General features: G+C 39.5%; 3 protein-coding genes and 1 non-coding gene across 7 annotated transcripts in view; 3 read left to right on the top strand and 1 right to left on the bottom strand.

The window, feature by feature from the left end:
- LOC138006998 (cartilage matrix protein-like) overlaps window positions 1-7946 on the top strand; it is an 18286-nt gene extending 10340 nt beyond the window's left edge. For 2 of the 4 annotated variants that reach the window (XM_068853651.1, XM_068853652.1), the window contains exons 7-9: window positions 1-32; window positions 6069-6279; window positions 7774-7944. The exon at window positions 1-32 is cut by the window's left edge and continues 378 nt beyond it. In XM_068853651.1, the coding sequence (XP_068709752.1) occupies window positions 1-32; window positions 6069-6272 (236 nt within the window). In that variant the 3' untranslated portion in view covers window positions 6273-6279; window positions 7774-7944. Of the gene's footprint in view, window positions 33-6068; window positions 6280-7773 lie in introns of all 4 variants that reach the window. The other 2 variants (XM_068853653.1, XM_068853654.1) reach the window with 2 other exon arrangements.
- On the top strand, window positions 3192-3264 carry Trnas-gga (transfer RNA serine (anticodon GGA)). Its single transcript has one exon. It is a non-coding gene; the product is annotated as a tRNA-Ser (tRNA).
- A 625-nt stretch (window positions 7947-8571) lies between the features above and the next one.
- On the top strand, window positions 8572-10709 carry LOC138005215 (uncharacterized). The gene is made up of 2 exons (XM_068851477.1): window positions 8572-8744; window positions 8936-10709. Exons 1-2 carry the CDS (start codon window positions 8572-8574, stop codon window positions 10707-10709), a joined length of 1947 nt encoding a protein of 648 aa, XP_068707578.1.
- A 291-nt stretch (window positions 10710-11000) lies between these two features.
- Window positions 11001-12548, bottom strand: LOC138005214 (uncharacterized). Its single transcript, XM_068851476.1, has one exon. It carries the CDS (start codon window positions 12546-12548, stop codon window positions 11001-11003), a length of 1548 nt encoding a protein of 515 aa, XP_068707577.1.
- Between the last annotated feature and the right edge of the window lie 7512 nt (window positions 12549-20060).

The following is a 20060-nucleotide window of genomic DNA, read 5'->3' as shown; positions in this document are numbered from 1 at the left end:
AACCATATCCAGAAGTTAGAAAGCCTTTGAAGGTAATGGCATTTAACAATTATTCTACGAGGGCGCGCTGGATATGAAATGATATATATAAGCAACGAGGCGCGTAGCGCCGAGTTGGTTATGATCATTTCATATCCAGCAAGCCCGAGTAGAATAATTGTTTTATTAAAAACCCCAACATCACAACTCTTTTATGTTGAATTTTTTCTCGGAGCCGCAAAACTGTGTATTTACTGTTGTGTTCATTGACCATATCTGGTAGTGCAGGTATTTGAGCTGATAACCTGTGTCCGGCGAGCCAATGAAAATGCTGGAAATGTGATATCCGTAGTTCAGTTTTTAATAAATTAGAGATATTAAGAGCGAGTCCGTGCACAAAATTGGTACTTTAACATTTCCGTGCACAAATTCGTGGTACCAGTAAGGCTCAAAAAATCAAAATCGCTCAAGTATACAAACGTTATGTAGTTTTTTATTCGAAAGATCCGTTCGTTTCCGAGAAAAAAGTGGAAAACGGTTTCAAGCCCCGCCCGTCGATTTTGCAAGCCAAAAACAGGGTTGAAATTTACTGATTGGCTTGACTCGCCTTTCAAAACAACCGCACTAGAAATAAATCATATTGCTAAAACTTAAAGTATGACTCGTCGTTGGCCCAAATGCGTAATATTTTTAGAATTACAACAATCTGAGTAATAATTACAAAAAGCTAAAGCCTACAGCTACCTGTTGTTTACCCACGTGAGGTAGTTGAAAAAAGCGACCATTTTCATCATATTCCTTTGATCAGAATTTTTTAAGATAGAAGGTGAAAACACTACAAGCTACAAACTTTTATATTAAAAATTATTTTGGGAAATCATTCAGAGCTTCAGCTGGAGCTTCTCTGAAATTATTTGAAAATCATGTTACAGACAACATAAAGTAAAGCCATCTTTAACATATGCACAACAATCATCAGTGGACCGGGTGAAGGTTCTGAAACGTCTGTCCTAAAAGGTCTTTGTAATCTTGGCGAATAAAGGGATAAATGTTAAAGTACTTACCCTATTCTTTGTTTGAGGACTAGTTTTACGGCCTCAAAATGTTTCCCGTTGCCATCTTTTCAACTTTGTCATTCTGTCAACACTGTTTGTGACTCAACCAGCACGCATGCTTTCCGACGAAGTTCGTTTATGTTATTTCAAAACGTAAAAAATCCTCTCTTTCTCATCTGCCAGCATAACGTTTGTCTCAAATGCTGCTGAACACCGAAAAAGCGCCAAGCTGAAGGATGAACTGCCCTAACTTACATGCCGCGAACGTTTTGTGACTCAGTATGCAAATTTCCTTTCACCAGTAATATCAGATTACAGCTGTTAGGATCCAGGATCCGCTAAAAGCACACGTAAAACATGCTTTATAAAAACAAATTTGAACATAAAGAATTAGTAGCCTTGCTAAAGATTTTAATTTTGCTTCGAGGCGCGTACATTATCAAATCGAAAGATCACTTAAAAGAAAATTTGTGTACATGTCTTCTTCCCATCTGCACAAGTGAACTTCCAGGCTGGTGTGTCACTTTTCGTGAATTGAAACAAACATTATTTAGGCCAATAACTTGAGAAAATACGTCAAAAAGACAAATGATGAAGTTTTCTTGCCTGACACCTAGACCTGTTACTGAGATAAAATATTTCTGAAACTCGAAAAGCAAAAGCTTCATCTGAGAAAACGTCTACTGTCCTTTGAAGGTGGCAAGTTGACATTTGCAGCTCTTTACAAGGTCTCTAATGGGATGTTGATGTAGGTCTGCTTTCGCTTGATCTTAATTAATGTTAGAAATGTCAAGGCCAGGTGAGGAACAAATTTCCTGCAGCATTTTTATCGAAAACCATGCAAGTTTAGACTTTTGCACAAGTTCCCAGATGTTAAATGAATCGTAAACGATTGGATATAGGCATTTTGGATGGACATGCTTGTTACAATGTTATCTCTCATCTGCTGTAAATGGTTTTAACGTTGTAAGTGAGCAGTAGGATCTTCTTCCTTGTCATCGTCTTCCGTATCCTCGTCGGTGGTTTTCTTCGCAACTAAGCGGGAATAAAAGCTAGCAACCTGTTGCGCAGTAAGAAATTCGGTACTGTCAAAGAGCCGTTCACCATTGACATCCTTCGCTTTCCGCATAGCTATTTAGCCACACTTGCAGGATCTGCTTTACGACCAGTGCGCTGTCCGATCTGAAATTTGGTGCTCAAGCACTCGTTCTGTTTGGTAGAAAAACGAGTACTTCCGGTGCGAGAGCACCTCGGAGAAAGCGTAAGGAGCTGTAATTCGTACTTCTTTGCCTAGGCTTAGTTCAGGTATTGCAGTCGCACCTTGTTTCAACCTTGAAGCGTACCCCATTATGGCGCGATCGATGTGATTCAAAAGAAACGAATATCTTTGGTAAGATTTAGTTCATCCCTCTTCAGGGCAACTAAACAAAACATCCTTTGGCTTGTCTGCGTTGTGCCATGCACTTTCGCCATGGTCGTTGCCGTCATCATCATCACTATCACAGTCATGGTCGATGTCATTATCATCACCATCCTTGCCATCATTCTGATCGTCTTTACGATCAGCAGTGGGTTTCTTATTCGTCTTCGCTTTATAGGGCCAAAGTTCATTTTGACAGAGAAGTCACTTGAGCTGGATAGAGATGGTAGCTCGCATGTACAATGAAACTTACAGTACGGCATGAGTTTTCCCGGACCAACCTTTTCATCTTTCCATACTCTTAAACACTCTTCATCGTACTGAACGCTGCTGGTAAAGCTTACACCCTCCCACTTCATTGATGTTCTTAGAGGAGACGTTGGTGGACTACAGATCATCTACTCCTGCGACACCAACGAAAGAATTGATTGCCTCCAGCATCTGTGATGCTGTTTCAATATCGTGCCCTGACTTAAGATCATGAGAGATTTTATTAATGATGAAATGGTATATGAAATGAATCATATGTGAACTGCGGATATGAAATCAAGTGAAGCTATGATTTTTCAGGCTTCTCTACGCAATTGTAAAAGTTGCTCTCATAACTGTGAAGATCATAGCTTCACTTGATTTCATATCCGCACTTCACATATGATTCATTTCATATACCATTTCATCATTGATTTATCCCTCACGGGACCATTAGAACCCACAAATGACCAGCTCCCAACGTCAGTGGCTTCATAGCTCAGTTGGTTAGAGCGTCGCACCGGAATCGCGAGGTCACGGGTTCAAACCCCGTTGAAGTCCTGAATTTTTCAGGCTTCTCTACGCAATTGTAAAAATTGCTCTCATAACTGCGAAGATCATAGCTTCACTTGAGAGATTTTATTGTCGCCGCTTTCCGATCGCAAGGATCTTTCCCTCCTTGTGCAGACGTAGTGGAAGACGTAGACCATTTACCTCTGCCACTTGTCTAGCTGTGACGAGGGATAACGAGCAGTGATATCAGTCAGGCGGGCTGAGCGTTATCTTGCCTTAGGTAAACTGACTGTAACGTTACTGCGGCATGACACCTTTTAGTCGATGGAAAACGTCGTTTAGAATGGCAAGGACGGTGCGACTGTCCTGATTGCAGCTATCAAATATATGTACAAACGTCAGCATTTCCATTTGTGAATCAGTTCCTCTCCTGATTGCCACTGCAATATGCCATGGAATCCCTCGTTTGGCAAACCAGTCAGTTTGACTTATGCGAAATTTGCGTCGAAGGTTTTTTATGGCCCAATCCAACCCAATTAATACTGAGGATTCATCGAGTTCCTTCAGGATATCTAGCCTGCATTCATCTTGATTAGCCGAACGGAGAAAGTGGAACTTTCAGGCATTAAGATATTGTTTGGACTGGACGATCACAAAGTTCAACTCGTCTTTGGTATCATTCGGGCAGTTCAACTCTTCCAGAGTTTCCTCGATTTCAGCAACAACTAAAGCAAGTTGAAAGCAACTGCCACAGCGGTCTTCGTGGTCATGGTCACAGTTTAAAAGATAACCTTGGTCGCCTGGGTCATTGATAGCCTGGCGCGCATTGAATCATACACCTACAGAACAAGAATAAACGGTTAGTTTGAAGGAAGGAACTGTCAACTGTTTCTTCTTCGGGTAATGAGTGCATGATAAAACAAAGTTTATCTAATTGTGCGTTGATAAGGGTACAAAGCACCAAACGTTTCGAGGGTTCTCTTTCTTCCTTAGTGAGTTGCTTTCAACCACTGAGGACGAGGAAGCACCCTCAAAACGTCTGGTATTGTGTACCCTTATCAGCGCACATTTGAATATACTTTGTATAAATCCATCAATCATTTGTGTTGCACAGTATCTTCTCATGATAAAAAACGGCTACCTTTCTGTTTTATTTTAAAATGTACATTCTAAAATTGCTACAAAATTTAGCTAAATTCACACTTATCATTAAACTAATTTTTAGTTTTTATGACAAAGTATATACAGTGCAGGAAACTTCAGCTTTTTAAGCTGACACGATCTGCAGATGTCACTGCAGTACTTAAAGGGCTCTCAATTTTTCCTTGTAGTTAAATGCATTCAGTTTAAGTGTTAGTCTATTTTCTGTATCCTATATAAGTCTTATTACGATAGCAAAATGTGGATTTTTTTTTGTCGGTACATTTAAAATACAATAAAATTACAAGAAAAACTAATACCTTGTAGTCACCCTTCAGGTATCTCTTGGCTGATTTCATCTGCTCCTTTTTTTCTTCAACCCAAAGACAACCCTTTCCACACTTTTCGTCAATTTCTTCAACTACACCCTCTAGGTCTTCAAAGGCTTTTGCTTCTTGCGCAGTAAAATAATCAAGCGCCTGAAGGGAGTTTCTTGTAGACGCCGAGCAGACATTTAAAATTGCGAGTAGTATACTGCGTGCCATCGATACGAAACCTGACTCACGACAAAACGCATTATACTGCTGCACCATTCGCTCGGGGATTAATGTTCTGATTACGTTTGGCACTGCAATCTCTTCTTTCGTAGACAACTTGAGCGTTTTCTCGCCAAATGGCAAGAATTGCACAATGTGGGAGCTGGTTATAAAGTAAAAAAAGTGGTCAAGCTGTCCTGGTGACACATACATTTTTCCGGAAGAAACAGCAGAGACAACAGAACCTCGGCAGGAAGGATCCGATGGTGCCTTTTGATCTTAAACCTGTACCGAGTAAGACCAGGAAGCCAGTTTTGCAAGGTTTCAAAATCTGTTTTGTCTGTCACAATAGATACGATTTGTCTTGGTGATCCCCCGTGTCCTGCCTTCTTGTAACATTCTGCAGGCGCGTCTGCTAGCTTAAAGTCAATAGCTTCGTCATTCGTCTGCTGAGCTGCAAATTTAGATTGAACTAAGGATATCCAGAGTTTTTCAGCGTCTTGTGGCGCAATCTCTCCAAGAGCTGCATCGACCACTTGTTTTGCTTTACAAATGTGTAATCGTTGAGTTCTATCCGACGCCATATCCCACGGCATCTTCCTCTATCTCTACTTGATCTAGTTCCTCGAACTGTCTTCTCAGAATCTGAGCTACTCTCCAACGGCTGGTAGAAGCTCCCGGGAGTTTCAAGTAGGTAAGAAACCTCGTGTTTTGCAGGAGTGCTTATTAATGACAGGTCGCTGTCGGTTTCTGTTGAGGGAGGAAGAGTATTATTATTATTATTATTATTATTATTATTATTATTATTATTATTATTATGTGATAGTGTTGTCATCATTATTATTATCGTTACCGTTATCATTATTATTATTAACGCCCTAATTATCGCGCTGCTGAAATAACAGAGGGCTCACGATACGAAGCACACGGTGGTTTATTTATCGCTGTCAACTCGTTTATTTTGTCTTCCCTAGACCCCACCGACACCGGTACCGCAGCTTCTATAGAAATAACCCTGCAGTGATTACTTTGGTTCCATTCATGGAATGGGTGACTGTCCTGCCAGAGAATGATGTACATGTGTTAGTTTGATATCACTCAAGTATGATGCAAATCTCTGAGTGCCGGGACTGTACTTTGTAATAATGCATTAGTTTATCTATTTGTTTCCACCAGGATAAGGGTGTAAAAATCATTGCAGTTGGCGTCGGTCCATTCGTAGACAACAACGAGTTGACAAACATTGCCATGGGCAACAGCACAAACATTCATCATGTGAAGAAGTTTGATGATCTCAGCAAGAGGATAGACGACATTATTTCAAAAATTTGCTTTGAAAGAAAGCAACCTGACATGGATAAATGGTTCCACACTTACTGATTGTGAGGTAACTAGTTTAAATTTGTATAATTGAACAAAACAGTGACTACTTTCCTTAATTTGTGTTGTTTTTAGCAAAATTCTCAGCCAATCAAAAGCGAAAGCAAAACGTATTACGTTTTACGTCTATGCGTTTTCCCTCGCTTTGCGACACCATAGGCAGCCCAAGCTCACGTCACTACAGACAGCCGTTGAGAATTTAAACGCGTTATAAGACTTTGTATGTGAAATAAAATACCGTCGATTGTAAAGCCTATAAAAATGCTCAATTAACTTTCATTCAATAAAATGAATAAAAATGACTCACCTCTGGTGTATTCTTGTGCCTTTTGGAGTTTATTTTACAGTTTCGGGAAGTCCGTGTTTTCAATGCTCTAAGACGAAGTAAAGGCTGCGCACTGAGAATTCGACCGTTGTCAGCTCAGAGGCGGTTTGCGACTCGAAAATTCATCCCAGCCGCGATTTTTTCACGCAAAGCTAAAGCCACATCACTTGCGAACCTCCGTGAATGTTTCGTAGTCAAAAATCTCCACGCACTTGGCTGGAAATGAGCGTTTTCTGCTTCAATTCCACGATAGCTGATGAATTTAACAGCAACTGATAACCGCACAGGACACGGAGCTTAGGTCCGAGGTCAAATTAACTCCACCCGATGAGGGTACAGTCTTTCATATACAACACTTACCCCATCCCACAGCGTCACTCGTAACCATGGTGTTCGAGAAGCCACTGTGGGGATAGGGTGAGTGTTGTACATGAAATGACTGTACCCTCATCGGGTGGAGCTAATTTGTCCTTGGGCCCAAGCTCCGTGTCCTGTGCGGTTATCAGTTGCTGTTAAATTCATCAGCTATCGTGGAATCGAAGCAGAAAACGCTCATTTCCAGCCAAGTGTGTGGGGATTTTTGACTACCAAACATTCACGGAGGTTCGCAAATGATGTGGCTTTAGCTTTGCGTGAAAAAATCGCGGCTGGGATGGATTTTCGAGTGGCAAACCGCCTCCGAGCTGACAACGGTCGAACTCTTAGTGTGCAGCCTTGACTTCGTCTCAGAATATTGAAAACACGGACCTCCCGAAACTGTAAAATAAACTCCAAAAGGCACAAGAATACACCAGAGTTGAATCATTTTTATTCATTTTATTGAATGAAAGTTAATTGAACATTTTTTAGGCTTTACAATCGACGGTATTTTATTTCCCATACAAAGTCTTATAACGCGTTTAAATTCTCAACGGCTGTCTGTAGTGAAGCGAGCTTGGGCTGCCTATGGCGACACATTAATTTGCGACCTGCGTGTTTTGTGATTGATCAAAGTTGTCATACTATGCCACCAAATGACTAAATTCCACAATTTGTTCTCCAGTTTTAATGTAACAACCGCATCGCAATGCAGTCCTCTCTCAGTTCGATTTTTCTTCGTACCAACGGAGCCGATCGTTTTTTTGGAAACACTTTGTGGTGGATGAAACTTTCCTAAAGTTTTCATTTGTGTTACAGGTGAACAGGACATTATACAGATGAAGGGGAGGATGTTAAAAAGGGAAAACTTATTTAGAGTTTAGTTTTATGCTAGAGAGGAAAACCTAGATTTTAGTTGCATGTGAACGACGTCGAAGTTCTCAAGAAGCAATAAAGCACCACGATGTATACAGTAAATGTTGTGATCTCTCATTTCCCTGCTTCCCCAAAAAGGATCTCATCCACCAATATGCCACAGGCGCCAAATCAGAGGGTACACCGTCACTTCATCTTCACCTTCCACGTTAGAATACCTGTGTTCGATCATCAACAAGCCATTTATCCATCCGTTGACTTTAGAGCCTGCTAGTACAAAACTTTTCAATATTTTAGACAAAAAAATCTCTACAATCCTGATCACAAGTGTTGGGACAGTTCACACAGATGACTTCACAGACAGCCTCTCTTAATTAAGATCAAGATCTTGTAAACCCGCCTGTGCTATTATTGTTCACCGTGTCCTTTCGAATCCTTTTTCTGGAGCATCCTTTAAAGATCCAAACTGTCTTTCCTTGATCCGTGGTCTTTATATGTGTCACGTCGGGGTCACCATGAAGTAAACTCCAGTCCTGTTTTCACAAAAGATCAACTTTTATTCCGAACGTCAAAAGAACATGTTGTTCCCACGACAAGGACACGTGAACCGCTCTTACACAAAGTATGGCCCTAATACGTATCTTACGTAACAATACACCCTATGCAAAATGAAAAGGGACTGGGAGCGATACGTGCGAGAACGAGGCTAGTTGGGCCTTGTTCTGTTTACTCGTGGTAAAAATGGCTGCTGATCAAACTGTAAGTGCCAGCCGTCTTTTCGAGGGCGATATACCAGGAGCATCTCTTCAAGGACGAAATCCTACAACACTCACCACGGATGAGCTTCGCTTTTGGTTAAAATGTCGTGGCGACCCGGCAAAAGGATTAAAAACAAAGGCACAGTTAGCAAAAAGGCAAGTAAGCTTATCGATGTATTTCTCAGTAGTCGTAATAATGAGGGCTTTTTTATACTGTACTTGGTTAAAAGGATTCGCTATTTAACATGTCTTATTTCTTATTTCAAGTAGAGATCAGGAGATTTAATGTTTATTTCCGTCGCCTACCTGTTTCTGCACAATTAACTGGTGTGCTAATTTTTCCGTAGAGTTCTTGAATATGTGGCTTCTGGTCGTGATAAAGATGTTGTGGATCCGGACAAGAACCTTATTTACACGCGTCGAAAGCAGAGACAAGAAAAATTACAAACTCGAAATGATCCGTTGCTAAAGGAAAGTACTGTAAGGTTTCCATCGACTGGGTGGTCAACAAGCTTACAACGAATGCCATTGTTTACAAAGGCAGAAATGGATTTGCATGTCTCTCAGTCTGGAAAAAACATTGACCGAAGTAAACAGAGCCATACAGTTCCAACAAGCATGAGAAAAGCCAAGACGTTCCTTGAAGACGAATACTTGAAGGACGTAGTTGCTGCTAGTGACAATGAATATTTCTTTTTTCAATGTTTGTGTCATCATAGCTTTAAAAAAAATGAAGCCCCTCATAAATTAAAAGTTGCACTTTGTTTAGTGAGTGGAAGTGTAAAGTATTCTTCATGTACGTGCGTGGCGGGATCTGCTGGCTTTTGTAATCATGTACTTGCACTTATGATGAAACTTTGTAAGTTTAGCTTGTATAGCTGTCAAAATGTCAAGGAGTTGGACCATGAATCTGATATGGCACAACCTAAGGCATGCACCTCCAGTTTACAGCTGTGGCACAGACCTGCAAGAGGGGAAAAAATCAAGCCCCAACCTGTCATGGAACTCAATGTAAAGAGGTCCAAATTAGATAGCGATTATGATCCTGATAGTGGTGTGAGGTGTTTATTGTATGAAGCTAGAAAAAACTTGAGCACACAAACAGCAGATGAAGTTATGTTGAAAGACAAGCTTCAAAAGATCAATCCTAAATTTGCCCTGTCTCAAATCATTTCTCCTGGTGGTACTAACTTACAGGAAACAAAATTTGGAAAATCTCCGAGTGGTTCATATGCAAGTTATCAGTTACAGTTTTCCGAGTCCAATTTTCAAGTTTTCTGCAATATTGACTCAGTGCCTAGAGCAGACGGCAATGATGGTAATGATGACCAAAATGCTATATCTGCGTTTCCTGCATTTCCTTTGCAACATTCTGAACAGTACAAAAAGCCAGATGGTTTGAGCAGGAACCAAGAAGCACTCCTGGATCATTTGACTGTTGATGAGGTAAAGCTCAATAACATAGAGAAGACTACAAGAGAACAAGCAGCCTCCCAAGAATGGAATGCTGAAAGAAAATTTCGGTTTACAGCTTCTAATTTCCACACCATTGCAAAAAGGAAAAGAAATCATGCCTCTTTAGTAAACAATCTGCTTCATCCCAAGCCATTTACTTCCAAGCAGACAGAACACGGGAAAACCTATGAACCTGTAGCCTTGAAAGAATATGGAAAATATATGTTTGCAGCTAGGAATCCAGTTACAGTGTTAAAAGGTGGCCTTGTTGTGAGTATGGCCTGTCCAATTTTGGCAGCATCGCCAGATGGCAAGGTCATTGATCATAGTTGTAGTAAGCCTTTTGGACTAGTAGAGGTTAAATGTCCCTTCACTAAGTTTCATGTAAGTCCCTTAGATGCATGTGCAGATGAAAGTTTCTTTGCAGAAAATGTAAATGGACAGCCAAGACTGAAAAGGGGACATCAGTACTACTTTCAAATACAGGGTCAACTTGCTGTTACAGGGGCTAGCTGGTGTGATTTTGTAATTTACACCAGCAAAGGCATGAGTGTAGAGAGGATCACATTTGATCCTCAGTTCTGGGACACATTGAATGAATGCCTTAAGAACTGCTATTTCAATCATTTTATAGAGCCAGCCGCTTTAGAATTCTGTAAACATTAGAAAAGCGTGTCATTGTTGTTAAATTGTAGCAATGACACATATGTCTAAAACAGAGTATCAACCTTGATGTCTTTCAAGATAAAACTTTTGTAAGATTTGTTTCTTTATTCTCAGTTCTTGAGCACAATGACTGTACGAAGATAAATGACAGTTTACTAGCTCCTAGCGCACAAAGATGCCGAAACCCTAGTTTACCAAATCTGTGCTCTTTCTGAGACATAACATTAGGGTCTGGCGCTTTTATTAAATAATGTTGTCTTCTGTAGAAGGCATTATTGCTTTGCCTAAATGTTACGTGGAAATAAGAGGATCGTGCATGTTACACAAAAAGGCACAGACACTCCACATTTGATTTACCACCCCAAATAGACTAAGTGGTACGACACTATCCCAAATGCGGAAGTTCTTGACTTTGTTAATAGCTCGTTCGATATGTATTCTTACCGAGGCAATTTCCTGGGTCTTGATAACATCTTGTGCTGTCATTTGGGTATACAACCCTAGAAAAGGTGGAATGTTTAGGTTCACACCCAGTGGAAGGAGATCTTCAATTGTAAAGCCTTTATCGGCCATCACAGTGTCACCTTTATCAAAATCTAACTTCAGAAAACCACTTCTCTCAACAATTTCGCGATCGGAAATACTTCCACTGTATAGTTGACTGATAAAAGTTATAGCTCCACTAGGAGCAATTCCAACTAAGCCTTTCAGAGTTACGTGGTTTTTATACGAGCTGAACAGTTTCGAATTCAAAAGAAGGCTGGAAGGCATCTGACATCTAATCTCTGTGCAATCGATTATTACACGGGTGGAAGAGTATTTGTCTTTAAAGCTGTCTGGCATAGTAACTGTAACAACCTCCTTATTTGCCCATATAGATACCTGACCAAATTTAAGATACAAGTAATTTATCCAGGACAGGAATATCCTGCTCACTGTTGACTGAGAGATATGAAACAAGTGAGCCAGATGCTTTTCTGCAAATCCCCTTCTTAGTCTGCAGAGTACAAGGAAAAACTCCTCTCTTGCTTCTAAGCTCCTTTTTCTACCTTTGTGAGTGCATTCCTCTGGTTCCTCGGTTTCATTTTCGTTCTCATCATAAAAACGCTTTGGGACACTCCTTTCTTTTGACGAGCAGTACCTAATGTTCTCCCCATTCGTTCCAGTGTTCAAAAATTCATATACAGCATTAAATGTAGCAAAGTTAGGAAAGCCGGTGTAAAAGGCGATGTCCTCGTCACAGGTAAAATTTCGCAACTGAAAAACGCGAGAATCTGCAAGACCCTTCTGACGTTTCAAAACTCCTATTTCAGCCTTTAGCGAAGCATTTTCAAGCTCCAGACTCTTCAGTTTTTCGAGAAGTTCTTTGAAATCTTCTGTCGTGTTTCCTTGCGTATCCGTGTCGTTTTGCACGTCATGATCAGCAGAGCTACCAGCCGCCGATGAAGTGCAGTTATCAGCGTTGGTTTCAGTTGCACTAGTTGTTTGAGATACTATCAACTCTGTGTCTGTATTCGACGTAAACATACGTTTCTTAGGAGGCTTTCTCTTTAGCGGAGAACTTTGTGACCAAGAAAAACGTGATGGCACGACCCCTTCCCTGACATAAATACGCTGGCCTCCGACAGACTTAACAAAGTCCTCAGGTTTAAAGTGACGAGAGCAAATCTTCGTGTTTTGGTTGACAGTAAAATCCTTACATTCGTCGCGACGAATAGCATGCAGCCAACGTTTCTTGAGGTTCACATCATCTGGAAACTTGAAGTAGGAAATTTTCTTTCCATTTTCAGTCCTGTACAGCTTTTTGGTGCATTTGGGAACACAACAATTTGCCGGCATATTTAAAATTTGGCGCCCTTCGCATCAGGCGGCCATTTTTTCTTGGCCCAACTAGCCTCGTTCTCGCACGTATCGCTCCCAGTCCCTTTTCATTTTGCATAGGGTGTATACCACTGTAAAATAATATGACAAACACACAGTTACGTCAACAAAAAGTTAGTAAAAGTTAGTAAATGATCTTGTAAAAGAATCAATAGATTTGTCCACATGGTTTTGCGATTCAGAACTTTCCATTCAAACTCTTGTGCTTTATAGAACACCTGCCACTAACCATAATGTTAGGGAAATTACATGCGTGTCTTATGACAATGATATTAGGAGATTTTCATTCTTCTCAAATACTTGAGGAATGATTTCCGTACAGGTCCCTACTTCATTATGCATGCAGAATAAATTAATTATGCATTCGCGTCATTGTTTTGTAGAACAATACGTATACCCAAGGGAATCAAATATATATACATTGGCTTATTGGTACTTACGGGATGAATAAAAATGGATCTCATTTCTCTCGCCCTCTCGCTTTCTCCCTCCCTCTCTGTCTTCCTTGCCGACATGGCTCACACCGTTGCTCTTCTTCGTCCCAGCTTTCCTCTTTCTATCCCTTCGTCCTGTCCTTTTTTTTCCAGATCCCGCTCAGCTTTTTCTGGTATTGCAATGCTATGTCACTTGCGGCTTGCTTTGAATTGACCTACTGTAGAAACTTTGGTTTACTTGTCCTTAACTATTCTTGACCACTGAGCTAACGTGTCAAGTTGCTAATTCAAACCATTAAAAATGATATTTACTCTGAGTTCTGGATGACTATTTACATCACAATTATTATTATATACCCGTGCCATGCCGAGCAACTACAATCGAACCCACAACTCCTAGGTTTAGAGATCCCTGTTTTACTACTTTTGAAAAAGCCCTATCCCTTTAATAATGCTAACCATAACCCTAATTACAACTAAAGACAGTGTTTAGGCCTATGGTTAGTCCCTGCGATAGATTTAGGTTTATCTAGTATTGCTACGATCTGTGATCTGCTCAGTTTTACTTCATGCCCGGTGCGGCACACTTATAAGTTCATTGCACGGAAGAGTGTACCACGCTTCCAGTCTGATTGGTGCATCCTTCATGGGAAACTTTAATGCACAAGTTCATTGAAATTAATCGTTTCACGTTTTGACTCTTTTGAGGCAAAGTGGTGACTTCGTGATAATCAAGATGGCTACCGAAGTACTAGCATCAGCAAAGCAAGATTGAGATCATTTGAAAATTGTCTCTGCTTTAATATAGCCGATCCCGAGCGGTGCCTAGAGTGGTGCAAAGAACAAAACTTTCCTTCGTCGCCATGAAATAACCAAAAGCTGTGTTAAAACGCGGTCAAAGAAAAAGACCGAAAGTGCAGGTGCATGTAGCCATTAAATTTTTGATAACAGTACTCTTATTTTGTCTGTTTGTTACGCTTGAGAACCTGAACCCTATTACAACGACTGCTTGAAACTCTACTTCTTTCGCTTATTCTAAAATTGAAAAAATGAGTAAAAGTTCAGGAAATTAAAAGTTCCAAAATTGCAGAGAAAATGTTCGATTTTCCGTATTTCAGTCAGGAGTTAGACCGGTTTTTGTAAAGTCCATATAGCCACATTCCCAGAGGATGTCTATTGTTATCACTATTGTTTTCTTGAAACAAAAGAGCGTATGCATAACGAAGTAGGGACCTGTGCGGAAATCTTGTTATAGGATCCACGATGACGTAACCTCAGACTAAAGTGCATCAGCAGTACAGGAGAATAACGACAAAAATTGAAACCCTACACTACCCCGGCCCCGAGCCCGCGTTTTGGCTACTACTTTCGTGTCGCAAATTTTGTTGCTGATGGCAAAATATTTTATTCTCGATCGACACTTCTAAAAACTTTCTTCTGCTCTTCCTATAAACTGTTTATCAATACTTATTTACTTTTGCATCAATATTTGTTTTGCATAATGCAGGCTAACAAAACCTGTACCTTGCTTAGTTCGCGTTTTTGAGCGTTAGAATATAATTTTTGGCCCTATGTCGTTTTATTTTGAGGTCTCTCATCCAGATACTAACCCCGCCGGACAGGATTACCTTCCGTATACTTTTGTTTTGGAAAGCTGTCATACGCTCAGGGCACACGCTTTAACTGGTGTTAAAAAAGAAGTTCTAAGGAAACTTGAAAATGATCAACATATCAGCCTCGAAGCCAATGTTTCTCGATTCCCTTTTATTTTCTTAAATCTTTCTTGGTTTAGTATTTTACTAGTAACCGCACGTCTTCTCAGGGGGCTATTTACCTAAGACATCCATCATGGCACTATAATGGTATACGGTACCAAAACAAAATCGTGTACAATTAGAGCTACATATTACGCAAAGACAACTTGAATCTCCTGGAAACAAAACAGAGCTGTGCTCTACCACACGTACGCAGTGCGTGCCTATTTTTATACATGAGTAATTGCAATATCCAGGATGACGTAACCTTAGACTAAGGCGCATCAAGCTCCAAAGAGATGTTCCATGCAAAGGAGGCGCGCATTTTAAAAATAATATTGAAATTAATAATGCAGCAACGTAAAAAGAGGGAAGGTAACTGGAATTCTTTACAAAAAAACAACAGAAAATTCATTCGCACACTCAACGAGAAGAGGACACGGAAAGGAAAATTAAAAGACGAAATAAGATCTAACAAAACATGAAGCAAAATGATGATAACATCTAACCTCCTCCAGATTGTACTCGTCTTATGGAAACCACTTCACAGGTTTCTTGCTGCCTAAAAAGATAGAATAGCATCCTGTTGATGCTTCGGTATCTCATCAGTTAACTACAATAAAAACAAAAAACACTAAGGTTTTTAAAGAAGGCACAAACAGTGACGTAAAATGACCGTTATACTCACCCTCACTCGTTTTGCAGCAGGATATTCAATCACTTTTTTTCTACATTACTATTTCCTGCGTATGAAATCTGTAGGTCGCCGTCACTTTTAGTGGCTATCGAGGTCTCAAATGAACGGACTGACAGCTCGCCCAGTTCAAGGTTCCATGTATAGGCAATGTCCGTGTTTAACACGGAACGAATCCTCTAGTTTTCTCTCCTTTAATGCTTTTCAGGATAAATATAACTTAAAAGTTCGACCTCTAACCTTCTTTGGAATAATCTCAGCAATAAACCATCTGCGTAGGCGAAACACGAAAACCCTTAAATATGAAAATTTCTAATGAGTCAAAAACCAACTAAATTTATTTATAAAGAAATTGTTCCAAAAAAATGTGAAAGGCCAATTTAATGTCAAGAAAAGTGGCACAAAGATATTAATCTTCCACTAAATGAAACTATTAATTGGAAAGTCGCTTGACAAACATCTTTGAAGGTGATTCCCTAGAAATAGAAGTTGTCATAGATTTCCCATGAAACTTCGCAAACCGTTATAACATGACAAGGAGATGATAAAAATGTAATAAAAAGCGGGATCACCTTGCTCGTTTTCACTATATGACGCTGACGAATACGGCTATTTGAACTACTTTGACAATAATTGCTGCGCACCCCCAATGTTGGACAAATTCAGCTCGATTTCATGAAATGTTTTCCAACGTATAACGCAGAGCGAGGTGTCATTTTATGGTTAATAGGCCATTTCGAGTTCAGGTCTGCCTCCTCTTCAAAGCGAGTCTACTGAGTGCGAAGTTTTTGTGATGGTAATTAGTTCTACTTTACATATGAATGAAACCTAATTTTCGCACTTTGACTCGCTTTGAAGAGGAGATAGACATGAACTCGGAAATAGCCTATTCAAGTACGTACCTGAAAAATTTATTTGAATGCCTTTGTGAGTACTTAACACTCCAAAATAGATTTTACTTTAGTGTGAGCTATTCGACTCGTAATGGCTCCTTCCGTACATTTTTATGACATTGCCAAAAAACTGGCCATAGATTTTTGCTGATTTATCCTCTACTCCATCGAAACACTGCTCTCAGCAAATATCTTAAATAAAAAATAGGCGTCATTGTACTCATTCAGGAGAAAAGAGCCATTCCATGACGGATTAGACTTGGCGTTAATGAAAATCCGCCATTTTATCAGTGTGCCCGCGCTACTGTGCGCGCCATGCAAATGACGCAAGAAATTATGGGAAGTAGTGTTGCGCAATGCAAAACCAGGGAATCACCTTAAATATACAAAGGGCAGTAAACTCATCGCTTTTAACTTCATGTTTCATACTCAATAAAATATCGCGATTTTGATTGGTCAATGACGAATGCATAAATAGGTTATAGAGTACAAAAAACAGGTTATAGTGTGCAATACGGAAGTTGCTATGGAAACAAAGCGAATAAGTTATTTTGTTGGGTATATAAGAAATAAAAAATCGTATGAACTTACATACATACATTACATACATATGTAATGTATGTATGTAAGTTCATACGATTTATGGTCACTCATGATGTTTTGAAAGTTTTCAAATTGCGCAATCAAAGACATAACTCGTGCCCATAAGTCACTCGCGTTCATACCATTTCCTATACAAATTGTTACAACGCCAGTTAATAACAGATTGTTTTTAAAGAAAGTTGGACTTGTAGACGACATCAAGTGAAGTTTATATCATAGGGAGATAGAAAATTTGATACACTTACTCTGGCCAGGAGATGCAAAAAGGAAAAATTTTGAAATAGTCTTTTTAAATGGCTGCAGTCTTGCCAACTTCTAGGCCTTTGAGTTAACACAGCTACTTACACATATATACGGATTTCGATCTGAGGCTGGCCACGTAGCTCTGACCACAAACTCCACTCCCAATCAATTTCTGTTGCCTAATTGCCAAGTAATGTATCCGGCTTTGTCGCGCTGAAAGAGCATCCCCTAATTTAAATAACTTTTTGCTTCATTTTAAACTGTGACACAATTATCAAATACAAAACAATGCCTCTCTGTAAAGAAGAAATGGGAAGCCGTTCGGGCTTTGATAAGCCTTTGGACCTGGGTCTCCAAAAAATCCAAAACCTAATAAAATGTAAATATCTTCTCTATATCTTTGAAAGCATGTTTTTCTTTTGTTTTTTTAGACTGTGCCCTTTGCCGAAGGCAAAAACCGCACAAGACGTATAGACTTTGCTATTCGCTTTTCGCGTGCCGCTCTTCTTTTCAATTACTTTTATTTATTTAATTAAAAAAAAAGTCCCAACATTTTTGCGTGTGGCAAGTTGCTTCCGTTCGTATACTCTGCCGAATGTTGTTGCGTGTTGTTCTGTGATCGCCAAAGCGTAGCACAACAATGTTGGATCCGTTTATGCAGCTCTTCCAACATTTTTGGGGCCACGCACGCGCATTAGAAGTGGTTTCTATGGGGATAGAAACACATTAAGATGTTGAAAACAAGTCTTGTCCTTCCCATAATACACTGCACGCCCTTACAAGTCATTGTTGGGAGTAGTTGCATCTGCATGTTTGCAGACCACTGCCAAACCATCCAACATGTGCCGAACAAACAACTCCCATCAATGCTTGGATTTGTTGCGTCCGCTTGCACTTAGTGTAATGCATTGAAGTGGTCATGCATCATGTTCGTCGAACCGATTCCTTCCCATTCACTCATTTACAAATGAACGTCTTGCTGGGATTAATAATATTCCGCTGTCTCAAAACAGATGACTTACATATTTTTGGCGCCTTTCTAATGTACTACCGCTGTCCTTGGCGCATGGAATGTAAACCAGTGTTGCCTTTTCACGAAAAAAAATTAAAACTATTAGAGGGAGATATATTTTGTGTTAACCAGTCCTTGTTTAAATGGTTTACAACAAACATAACACGGATTAATTTCTTGATGTTGCAAAGCGTTATTTTGTGAGATTGTACTTGATAGAGAAGACTGAATCTCGCAATATACGATTTTTAAATCAAATACTCTGAAACACCTGCTCGTTTCGCGTTGGAAAAATGCCACGCAACCCTCGTATTGCATGTGAACACGTCGCAGAAGCAGTTCCAGGTTCAGCTGGCACCTTTGCAAGTGGAAGAAATCCTGTCTCTTACCAATTGACTCGTCGCTTGCCTTTACTTATTACAATCACTACCCATGTTTTACCGGTTTGTTTGTTTTACCGGTTTGTCTGACTTTCATCGGTAAATGAGGAATAAATCATTTATAGTAATTTGCATTTAAATATAAGGCGCGCTACACATACACTCACGCTGAGAAAGAAATATCTATAAATGATAAAATAAGTTTAACGCCAGTCTTAAGCGATTTTGACAAAAACGTGCCGGTTGAATCTATGAAAAAAAAAAAAACACGCAGTTGTTGATCTCTAGGACTGAGCTAAATGCGTTATTCTGAGTGCTCATTCCATAATTCGTCATGTCTGGCAAATTTCATTATTTGATTTCGTCATTTAAACTCACTTAATGACGATATTTTCACTTAATTGTTGTCACGTTTTATATGAATTGCATCATTGTCTAATCAAAAATGTAATCCTAACAACTTATTCAGTTTTACAAGGGAATCAAGTTACCCTTACAGCCCACTTCTTGTCGTAATTTTATACTAGATCACTGAAAAGTAATGTCAACCAAATTTCGACAATTTTACTAAAACCACCGTATGACGTCCGCTTAATGGACCGTAGTCTGATACTCAATGTAGATGGGCTCTCTATCTTTCCGGAGAATTCTTCATTTTTCTGGCCAAAATTTAAATCGCTGAAAGCCATTTCCTTATGACCTAGTGAAGAGATCTTAGTTTAAAGTTGTAGTAGAAACAATATCAAATTACTACTTTTTTTTTTGGTTTCATTCTAGGAAGATCCACCAATGGTACATTTTTTGGCCATGACCTCAAATTTATGTGTGACAATTAGGAACTTTTTCAAGTTTTCCAAATGCATCTTCATCCCTGAAAATAACAAACATTCCCCTCAATGCCCATTTACATTCGTGATCCTGGTAATCCTTAGGGTCCGATTTAATTAGTTTTCCTATAAAGAGGAAACATAAACTGACTCAGGTATTCCTAAACTACTGACAAATGAAAAGTGCTGTTAAATCTCTTTGACAGACAGTAGCATGCTTCTAAGCTGAATCGCTGAAAACCATTTCCTTGTGACCTAGTGAAGAGATCTTAGTTTAAAGTTGTAGTAGAAACAATATCAAATTACTACTTTTTTTTTGGTTTCATTCTAGGAAGATCCACCAATAGTACATTTTTTGGCCATGACCTCAAATTTATGTGTGACAATCAGGAACTTTTTCAAGTTTTCCAAATGCATCTTCATCTCTGAAAATAACAAACATTCCCCTCAATTCCCATTTACATTCGTGATCCTGGTAATCCATAGGGTCCGATTTAATTAGTTCTCCTATAACGAGGAAACATAAACTGACTCAGGTATTTCTAAACTACTGACAAATGAAAAGTGCTGTTAAATCTCTTTGACAGACAGTAGCATGCTTCTAAGCTGAATCGTATTTTACCTTGAAAT

The sequence above is a fragment of the Montipora foliosa genome, chromosome 6, assembly GCF_036669935.1.
Source record: "Montipora foliosa isolate CH-2021 chromosome 6, ASM3666993v2, whole genome shotgun sequence".
Taxonomy (NCBI): Eukaryota; Metazoa; Cnidaria; class Anthozoa; order Scleractinia; family Acroporidae; genus Montipora; species Montipora foliosa.
This window is presented reverse-complemented; position numbering and strand designations above follow the sequence as displayed.